At 41.0% G+C, this 11,460-nt stretch overlaps 1 protein-coding gene across 1 annotated transcript in view; it reads right to left on the minus strand.

Moving 5' to 3' along the window:
- Nucleotides 1–7,583, minus strand: part of map2k6 (mitogen-activated protein kinase kinase 6) — a 43,135-nt gene extending 35,552 nt beyond the window's left edge. Inside the window, exon 1 of the mRNA XM_050059477.1 lies at nucleotides 7,060–7,583. Within this exon, the coding sequence (XP_049915434.1) occupies nucleotides 7,060–7,150 (91 nt within the window). The 5' untranslated portion in view covers nucleotides 7,151–7,583. The remainder of the gene's footprint in view (nucleotides 1–7,059) is intronic.
- Nucleotides 7,584–11,460: the final 3,877 nt, after the last annotated feature.

Raw genomic sequence — 11,460 nt, forward strand, 5'->3', positions numbered from 1 at the left:
TAACAAAGGTAACGTTTCAAAATTCAGCTCCATTACAACTCACAAGGTTCACTGACAAAACAACTGTCTTATACTAAACACATTTTCCAAACAAATACAACATGCTAACATTATTAGCGCCAGCCTATGGCATTTTACATTGTATAAATTAGCCTAGCAGCTAGCAGACTTTTCCTCTGCTCATATTTCAGCCAGGATAAATCACACACAGTGTGTGGAGGCTTTATTGTCTTCACAATTTATTGTTTCTTATCTGTGAAATTAAAGTAAATCAAAGCTTTGTGTCACTGTGATGTCTAGTTACATTTCTGGGCAGAAGTATGAATCCAGCTTTATGGTGCAAAATTTCTCCACCTCTGTACAAAGAGTCAGGTGGAAGTCAAGAGCGCTCACTCCGCAGCAAAATCTGGGGACCAAAATGTCCCCAGAAGTTCACTGCACTGCACACTGACTAGCAAAAATAAATAAATCAAAATAATGACTGCTCAATTTGAAGCAATCTCAGTCGACTGAGGCGTCTCTGATCATTTGAATCTCAAAAATCATCACTTTGACCTCTGGCACATTTTATAGTATTTTTTTCCAGATTTTTAATAAACAGTTTATGAAACATGTATCAAGAGACAAATCAGTTATCCAAATAATCTTCAGTTGCAGCCCTAATGGCTTGAAGCACATATAAAATATTCCACTGTGTTTTAATCTTTCATTTCTACACACACACACACACACACACACACACACACACACACACACACACACACATAAAGAGGCATGAGCCAATTCACTGAAACTTTTTTTTCTGTCAAATCACTGCTGAGGTGTTAATTGGAGCTGGCAATGACTTGTTTTAGTGCTTTAAAAAAAAGCATACAGGTGTAAAAACTGCTGACAGTTGGGTAATGTCAGCATGACGAGTGCCTTCAGGTTGCTCTCATACAATTACAACTGTTTTAAAATTCCACCCAGAGAAAACAGCCGGCACAGACACTTTCCTGAAATCACCATCCACATGTGGAGAGAAATGTTTGGCAATAACTGAATTCTTGTTTTGGAGATGTACAGCGTTCGCTCATCAAATGCATGTAATGTCTGTGTAGTGCAAATATAATTTCCTCCAAAGGAAGTGGACTTGCAGCTTTGATCTTTATATATTTTTCACACAAACTGATATAAAGAGAAGACCTGCAGGGTGGAGTTAAAGGCACCGGTAAGAAAAGAAGTACACATGCATTATGCAAGTAAACGGAGCAGATCAATGTCTCCATCCACCTGTAATAAATTCCATTATTTGCATTCACTATCTTTCACTGCAAGGCTGTGATACGGTGCAACACACCCTCCCTGCCCCATCCTCACCCCCATCCTCATCTCATTCCAGCAGCAAAATCTGGAAACCTGCTGCCATCACGAGCACGAGTTACTCCAGGAGACCTGGATTTATGTGTCTCTCATTTTCAGCAGAGCACACACTCATTTTTTATAGCACCAAACACACACAGCAACAGCACCACCGCTTGCATGCATGCAACAAAGCTGAAACAAACAGGAATTGTTTAAATGTCCTGAACATTGATGCTAGCTCTTTCCGTCAGAGAAGTTGCTGCAGCCTGAATGTATGCACGCTTACTCAGTCAACCACCCCCCCCCCCCCCCCCCTGAAAAGAGAAGTACAGTTAGTGGATCATGTGAACAATGCTCTGAACAATTCGACTGTTATTGCAGCAAAAAAAGCCACTATAGGCCTGGAACTGAACCAACAATCGGCCCGTCGAAACAGCAAATTTAGTATCTGTGCAGCTGAAAAACCAAGCCTCCATTTGCATGACAAACGGGACATTTGTGCAGGGGCGCGAGGGCCGCCCGAGGCTGCAGGGGGACACGAGCTGGGAGGGCCGCTGTCACACTGCCATCGGCCAGCCGAGCAGAGCACACTACAGCACTCAGCACAGAGCGCACAATGGTGAGGGCGAAAACTGTCCGGGGCCACACAGGGCAGCGCTCGAGAAGGAGACGCGAGACTTTACGTGCATCTGAGGAGGAATGATATGAGAATAGAAGGAAACCTGCAGCGGGGTGAAGGGACTTTGCTCAGTCTGGCATGATTTCAATAAAACACAAGGACATGATGCTTATTATAGCTTTGCAGATTTGTACTCATTTCCTTCAGTAGGTGTAAGTTATACAACACTTTGATGTTGTACAGTCTGTGTCAGAGGAACAGTTAGTAGTTGGGTTCTTTTTTTGGTACCAGCCAAAAAGTGTTCGTTACACTGAGCATCAAAAACTGTGGGAGGTTGTATCAAATGTCCGGTCAGGGTTATACTTCTTCTTTGATCAGATAGTTTTATCAGATAATTCTGTATATTTTAGGGCTGTTTTATTTATGCAAAGTTCTTGACTGCTGCATGTGTTTCACAACATTTAATATTAAAAGAACTTTGGGTTTTTTGTTACATGAAAAAGAGAAATTGCATTTTTGACCAACTGGAGTCAGTGCAAAAAGCTGTTAGCACAACAACAACAACTACTATTTAAACACTGGAAAAATGCAATTTAATTTAAAGGTCTGGTACTCCAGCAGGGAGCTTGAGTAAAAAGCTCATCCAGCTCCTCCAGGATGTTGCAACTGCAACACCTGTGAAATCTGCACAACTTTGCAATTTTCTCCGATCACCGCAACTTTCCTGCAAATCTGAACCAGCCACTGTGGTTTCCCACAAGTTTCACCAATCACAACAGTCCCCAACAAAACGTCACCAAGCCCACTTCCTTGTTCTGGCTGTGAAGACGCAGACGTAGTTCACGAATGCCTCGCATGTACCAACAAAAATTACTGCTAGAGACCATGCAAGGAAATTCACTTATGTCCACTGTGTGCAGCGCTGTGGTGGACCACAAACACCTGTTCTACCGCAAAAGACACCAGTGGACAACAGACAAATCACCAAGACGGGGGCTGTTATTTAACAATCTATGCACATGCTCAAAGGTTCAAGATGATTAAATTAACATGCATTGTTAGTGGTGATGTTAGTAGGGTTGGGTATCAGCACTCGATACCTTTAGGGCATCGATCAAAATATCCGAGTACCAAGTAGTACTGAAACTGTTCCAGTCAAACAACACCTGCATTTGATCTTTATTGTAGCCAGATCTGGAAAAACTATTGCTATTTGTATGGTTGTGCTCGCAGCCAATCAGCACAAGCGTTCTATGGTTAAATGCAACTTGTGATTGGCCCACTACCACAGCTGCTAAAACCCATACAGTCTGTGGTGTGGTGAAATCGAGATGCTACCGATACTACACGCCTGTGGCATCTGGTGGGATTTTACACAACTGAATACTTACGTTCACATAATGGATGTCGAATAAAGTAGAACAAAAGGTATCAGATGAAGTACTCTACCAGTATTGGCATCACTTCAAGAGAAGCTGTGTTGGTACTGATATCGTAATTTTTTTAAACGTTACTCAGCCGTTAACTTAAGTCTAGTAAAAATCACATCATCAGAATAGCGCGATTTGACTCTCACTGCAACAAGTTGCCTTTGATCTTAATAAATTTAAAAAAAAAACTATTTGGCAATTTTAATTGCTCCAAGAATTTCATTGCTAAAAAAGCAACATGCACCTGATTTTTTTTATAAAAGCTGCTGTGAAATATGAAATTTTGGACGGCAAAATTCCCAATAAAGCCTGTGAAATCCTGAAGGGACTGTGTACTGATCTACAGCATGCCCTGTTGACCTGTCAATAAAACTAGACTGTTGTTGTGTTGGTGAAGAGATCAGTCATCCAGGTCATGGTAATCTTTAAGAAAGTCAAGCAGGTCCAGTTGTCTATGACACAGCACTTACGATAGACTGTTGTTCTCTTTGCAAACCCAAAATGGAGGAAACAAGCGAGCCATGCTGAACAGATAATCACAACAACAAACAATCTGTGGAGTCAAGCGTGGGAGCAATTTGGATTCAACATTCGTGCATGAAGGCGAAGCTGTTTGTTGCCTTAGAGCAACGTTAGCTTGTCACTCCCTGCAGCACCAAAGGTGCCACGAAAGAACAAAAACCAACATCAACGTTTGGAATTAGGCTGCAGGTGTTCACTTTGAATTAAGTTAAATTATATTTGTGTTAGGTCTCATGCCTTCAAAGACGACTTTTTCATAAACTGACAAGTGTGGCAATGACATGCTGGTCACAAGCAGCAGCCTGAAAAATTACGCCAATGTGAAAGTGCCAAAATCTGCAGTTCCTCTAATGACCACTTGAGGCTGGCTCCAAGAGCGAGTCACTCCCCATAGACCCCCATGTTAAAATGACGCTGGCCTTCATACAATGGAAAGAACCAGGAAGTCCAAAGTGAAGACTATTTGCATGACCCAGAATTTGTTAATTTGTCCTGAGGAGACGGAAATAAATTGTGCTGCGTCACTCTGTGGTGTGAGCACGACTGTTAGGCCGGGGAATGGTTGCAACAAACGACTTCATATGACTTGTCGTCCGCCGAGTGTTTACAGGTCTTTCAAATGACAAACGAAACTTGTAGTCAGGATGAAAACGCTGCCACCGTAAAGATGGATGCGACCAAGCGGTCTGAAGCTCGGAAGCTAAAGAAAAAATGAAGCCAACACGAAAGGGCCAAAAACTGCAGTTCCTCTAATGTCCACTTGAGGCTGAGTGGGTCTACCCATGTTTAAATGTCCAACTTTACAGCAGAAATAAACATGTTTACAGCCTGGCACAAAAACAGTTTTGGTCTCTGTAGCTAATTTCAACATTCATGACAACTGTACAGGAAGTGATTTTTTTTATATAACTCACTCGTTTACATTTTTTTAAGGTTTAAAGTTACAGACATTTAAGGGCGGGGCTGCTTTAAGTGAAAGGCTGTCTGTGAGGCGTTACTAGTCTATCAGTACGACCCACCCCTCGCTCCTCCACAGCTCCACCCTCTCATCCAAATATGGTCGCTTCTGGCTCCAAAACCAACAAGATGGCGATGGCCGTAATGCCAAAATCGAGGCTTCAAAACAGGAGTCCACAATCCAGTGGGTGACGATGTCATCGTGGCTACATCCATTATTTTTATACAGTCTATGGCTGGTTACTGTGACTTGACAGATGTGTATTAATTTCCTTCAGCACTTACGTGGTAACATTTGTTTAGAGCTGCAGCTAACAGTTATGTAATCACATTTTATCTGATAAATTAATCCCACAATAATGAATGATTTACAACAATTAAATTCATCCATCAGGATTTCCCAGAGGCCACGATGACGTCTTTAAAGAGCTCGTTTTGTCCGACCAACTATTCAAAACCAAAAAATATTCCATTTACAATCATATTAAACTGATAAAAGGCAGCAAACCTCAAAGTGGAGAATCTGGAACCAACAAATGTTTGGCATTACTACCTGATACACAACCAATGATTTTGGAAAAAAACTCTGAAAAACATCTGTGACACAGAGCCCGAGGCGATGTCATCAGACTGACCGACCGTCCAAAATTAAAAATGCGTTGAATTTAGTAACATATCAGCAGCACGGTCTCACGTATGATGAGCTGGATCTGGAGAACGCACAGCATTGTTCATTTATAAACGACTTGGAGATGCATCGATTATCAAAATCTGTATTCGACCACTCGTTGCAGCACTAATAAATTATTTGTGTCAACATTACTGAGGCTTCATGCTTCACACAGCTGCAGCACGACCACGTACCAGGCCTTGAGTCAACTCACAGAAGTAATTTCATTGTCGTACTCCAAAAAGTCCAGACTACAACTTTACGTGTTGAATAATCAACCAATCGATCAGCTGACTATCCGTTCAGCTCAGATCTGTGTGTGTTGTTTCCTGCGCCGTACAACATCAATGAATGACAAGAGAAACCTACTTCTGCTCTCAGGAAAGTCCCAAACCGACTCATTCATCTACAAAGAAAAAAAAATGTCTGTGCATTATTCATCATCATGAACTGGCTGCAACAAGACAGTTCCTCTGTGTAGGTGGGTGGACAATTGACTGTACCAGATAAACACTGTGAGGCTCTGACCATCGGGGGCTCTGTCTCCTACCTGTTCACGTCCTGTACAGCCCCTGACTGTGTGTGTGTGTGTGTGTGTGTGTGTGTGTGTGTGTGTGTGTGTGCTGCATGTTGTGCAATGAACCAGCCTCACTTTGGACTTCTTGGAAAACACGGTACAAGGGAGGAAAAACGCCTGAGCTGCTTTCACTGCAGCTGTTTTTTTTTCTCCTGCAAGCTGCATTCACTGCTGATGTGTGAGAGCTCTGAGGCTGCAGGACGTTGCTCCACAGCTCGTGTTGTTGTTGCTGCACGGTGATAAAAGTTGGGGTCAAAGTGTGACATGCACGCTTTCGTACGCATGCTGAGGACAGAGCAGAACATCAGTGGACACGCACCCAGGGGTTTGACACATATCCAGTTGCCTGCAGCTGACAGAATGGGACTGTTTGCTTGGAGACTTGTGTTTTAATAGCCTGAAGAAGCCCCCTGTTCTTGAACTCACCACCGCTTCAATGCTCACAACACATTTCTATTATTAGATTTTCATTTTCTGTCCCATAAGCAGAAACAAATCAGCAGCCAATAAACACTCAAAGTTGCCCACTGACAGCTGCAGGCAGGCTGTCACGTCATGTTGCCCTCCTGCACCAAACCACGCATATTTGGAGCACTGCACGCGACATGGCTGTCAGTATTTACCTTGAGCCATGCATCAACTCGTGCAGACTTTATTATAAAGAGTTGCAGTGTCCTTGTCTATCTCGTGACTATTAAAGGCGCCCCACATCCCTGCCTGTGCGCCGCTAATAACGTCAATATGAGTGAGTACACACAGCATCGTCTTACCAGGAACTGTGCAAAGGGGAAGATCTTAAACAGGAAATGCAACTGACCCTTCTAAACCATGTAACTTTAAAATGCACCGGCCGTGCTCGAGCTGCAGCGGTGCATGTTGCAAACCGTGCAGCCGTGATTGCACGTCGGTAGTTTTGCACAGATCGGTTTCATATTCTTACCTCCCTTTGGCTGAGACATTTCCCCTTTGCTTTGATGAGGGGGAGGGGAAGCACAAAAGACTTTGCCTTCTTTCTCACTCCCTCCCTCCATCGCCCTCGCACTGGAGCTTCAGCGGCTTGCTTTGCAACAAAGATGCAAAATACAAGCCTCGATCTTCATGCACTTGGAGCCTTTTTGTGTCCGGAGCGTGCGTGTCCGTGCACGGAGCGCTGTTACAATTGCACAGGCTCCGCAGGCGTCGGGAAAAGAGGTAATTTTGCAATTGCACTGCAAAGAATTCTCCGCAGCACTTACATGATGGGCCAAGGCTGGCAGCTGAAAGCTCCTAACTTGGATCAGTGTGAGCCCCTGCGAGAGAACGTTCTTCCTGCTTGGAGCGCAAAGGATCATGGGAAACGTAGTCTGCGGCGATAAGACAGCCGACTCACATGTCTCAGTGCTCGTTTAGTTTTGACTGTGTGTGTTTATATGTTTAATGAGGTGTGCAGTGTGTGTGTGTGTGTGTGTGTGTGTGCAGTGAGGAAGAGTGACGTTTATACAAACAACATATTTAAGCACAGTTTTTTTATCAGCTAAATTACTTTAAAAATAAATTATTATAAATCAAATTATAAATTTAAATATTGTATCTGCCGAGGTGGAGCTCAGTTTGATACTTTACACACAGTTTGGGGGTTTAATTTTAACACTGCATCACATTATATAAATTATAATCACGTGGGATTTTATTATTCTGTTTACAACATCTGTTACGCCAGTATTTCTCCTGACCTGCACCAGGCGTCTGGTGAAAGACAGTGTCACATGTTGAACTGCAGAGGTGGGACCAAGTCATTGTTTTGCAAGTCTCAAGTCTCTGAACTCAAGCTCCAAGTCCTAAACTTTAAGTTTCCAGTCCTAAACAAGTCATAATGCGCTCTTCAACAAATCTAATTCCAATTTAATGATATACATAATTTAAAATAATTATATATATATATATATATATATAATTATATGACAGAAAGTAAGTAAAAGCATAATCGATCCTCTTTAATAAAAACACACAGTTCTGCTGAGCTATAAGAGGATACATATTATTCACATGAAACATGCACAGTTGACGACTGATGCTTTCGCTTTTCTGAAAAGGCCAATGTGCAGAATATGTTTTAAGAACAACCCTTAACTGTCCATAAAGTGTTCAAGAGGAACTGAAATAACTGAATACTGACATGAAACGAGTATCCTCAACAGATAATGTACTTTTTTTAGTATTAGTATCAGACAAGTAAAGTGTGTCATTATCTGTTCTCATGATGAAGGAAAATCCTCTGTGTTTAATTAATTACTCCTGAGATTAAAAATGATCTGAAGCTCAATTCTGAGGCTGTTCTGGAGATACTTTTCTCATAGGTTATAAATGTTGCAACATCTGATCATTCATATCAATTTCAGGCTTAAAAAATCAACTTCCGGTTTAAACCCCGCCCAATTCTATCATAAACTCCGCCCATTCCCAGTACAAATACAGATCATTTGATTGGTTGAACAGATACAGATAATGGTGTACTTGTTCTTCCCATATATATATATATATATATATATATATATATAGTGTATACTAATTTACTCTCACCAACACCTACAGTATATATTATGTATTAATTCAACATATTATGCACATAACTTATGTTACTCTTATTCTTGTATGTAAATATTGTAGTTAACATTATAGCAAAATACATATTTTATATTTCTGAATGTAACATACTGGTTTATACAGTGTGATGTAGCACAGTGCACATATCTGTAGATCTGTACGCACTTTTAATTCTCATTTAAAACAAACCTCACGGACTGCATTTTTTCATCTGCGTAATATTGCGAAAATTAGGCCTATNAATGTAACATACTGGTTTATACAGTGTGATGTAGCACAGTGCACATATCTGTAGATCTGTACGCACTTACAGACGCAGCACAGTGAGCAGATTCTTATTCTTAATTTCTATTATATATTTTGTATTTTTATGTCTATTTCTAATTTTTATTTATCTTTTTATTTTATGTATTACTATATATTTACATACTCTTTTTCTTACTTATAATTCTGTACTTTTTTTACATTGGAGCGACTAATGAATCATAATTTCCCCTCAGGGATCAATAAGGTAATATCAAAGTATTTCTGATTTTGACATATACATATATTTAAATATATATATATTATGAAGAAGGGGAGGTAGTAATCATACAAAGAAGAAAAAGCTTTACAACTGTGATTTGAACAATGTCGCACTCTCTCTCCATCTCCTACACTATACCCCTCTTTTTTATCATAACGTCAAAGATTATTGTTATTCATGAAATATTAACATAGCTAACATTAGCTAGCAAAAAAAAAATTGTTGCTTAAAAAATACTTTGTTACTCACATGCGTCAGGCTGCTTGTGATGTGTGCTACCCTGAGTCGGGGAATTAAGTGTCAACTTACTGGGAATGAACAGCGTTAACGTTTGTTCATTCGGGAAATGAATTAAATTGTGTTCCACTTTTTAAATCTTTGATTGGGAGAATTCTGTCAGGTATTTTTAATTAAAAAGGCTCGAGTCCAGGTGAAGTCATGAGTCTTTTTTTAAAGTCCAAGTCGAGCTGCAGGTCTTATTTGAGTTTGCTTAGTTGAGTCATTAAATTTGTGACTTGTGGCCACACCTCTGTTATACATTATAAATCCCCAGGGACGCTTTGTCAGAAGATGCAAACGAGAGAAATGTTTCGCCCCCCCCAAAAAATTTCAGAAAGGGCCCCTGATGGCTGCTCATATTGGCACATTTTGCAGTGACAACTATAAACTCCCAGTTAAACCTCCCATAGAGGCGACATACAGTGCATCACCACTGCCCCAACATCCCCTGTGTGTGGGCCCTTGTAGCAGCTGTATGACAGCGGGATGCTGCTGGTTTGGACGGTTATACATACAGGTGTAACCATTAGCACAATTCAACGGGGTCTTGATGGGCTTTTTTGCCCAGGGCCCCCCAGAGTCTAGAACCGGCACTGTGAAGCCCTCTGAGACAAACTTATCTGGTCTGTATAAATAAATTAAACTTGACTTGAGTAAAGAACTGAATAAATATTACTTATGGATTATTTTGGGGTGAAGCTGATGGAAACATGAAATCAAAGGACATTCAGGACATTTTTCAGTTTACTTTTAAAACTTCAGTAAAAATCTTTATTATCAGGAAACATTGATCAATGAGAGTGAATCTAGGCAACAACTTCAATCACAGTAATAAATACATTACAAGGTATTCTGACATCTAACGTGGTGTGAAGGCTCATAAGACTGGCCTGTAAAGAACATTATGACTAAAGTAAAAGTACAAAGTAAAAATGTGCCTGTTGGAGCACCTGACGTTCAACAGGATGATCCCAATAAGCACTGATTCAGTGATTTGCAGCTCAAACATGTCTCGCCTTGGTTGTGTACAGGACGTCTGCTCCTGGTGGCTAACAACAATTATTGGGAAAGAGCACAGGTGAAACACAGGTGAAACCAAAAGCCCTCAAACTGTAGCCAATCCTGTTCAATCCCTTTTAGAAGAATCTATAAAATTGACCTCAGGGATACGTCATAGAGCCACTGCAGCAACCAAGAGTTCTTACAAAAGTCTTTCCAAATACAAAAACTTTGCTAAATTCATAAACACAACCAGCAAATCACCAGATCAGTGCGTACTGGGTGATCAATGACATCTCTGACCCCTAAACTGTAAACGGGGTTTAATAGCACCAATATTTTAAATTAATATAAAGACAGTGTGGCAGGAACTGAATCTTAAGCATAAAGGATGAGACTGGAAATATTCATTTTTCTTATTTTCAATAAATCCCAAAACAAACATTTTGTCGGTCTGTTACTGACGTCTTTAAAAAAAGCTAAAAAAAAATATGGCCGCAAGATGCAGTTCTGGTGTTCAAGTAAGCACTGACTGCTAAATGTTGAACTCTGCAAAGGATCAAGACCTTTGATAGTTTGTGACACCTGCGTCAAAAATAACTACATGGTTCAATGACGATTAGACAGTTGCTCACAAATGACCAAATATGTGTCAGGCCATGCTATTCTGCGGCAACGCTGTCGCCCTCTATTGGTCAATTGGGAAAACATGCTTCAATACATTCATTCATACATTTTCTGTTACTGCTTATCCTCTTGAGGGACGCGGGGGGTGGGCGTTGGATCGCAGCCATTCTTGGAACCCATCGGCTGTATTCGGTGTCTGACTTCCGGCAGACGGCGATACAGCCTCTGGGGGCAGACCCCCGATTTTTTGGCATTCCGGTTTGATTTGGGCGGAGGAGGCGAATTTCCGTTTCTGACTTCCGTTTATATATAAGTAAATATGCTGAA

This window comes from Epinephelus moara, chromosome 13 (genome assembly GCF_006386435.1).
Source record: "Epinephelus moara isolate mb chromosome 13, YSFRI_EMoa_1.0, whole genome shotgun sequence".
Classification (NCBI taxonomy): domain Eukaryota; kingdom Metazoa; phylum Chordata; class Actinopteri; order Perciformes; family Serranidae; genus Epinephelus; species Epinephelus moara.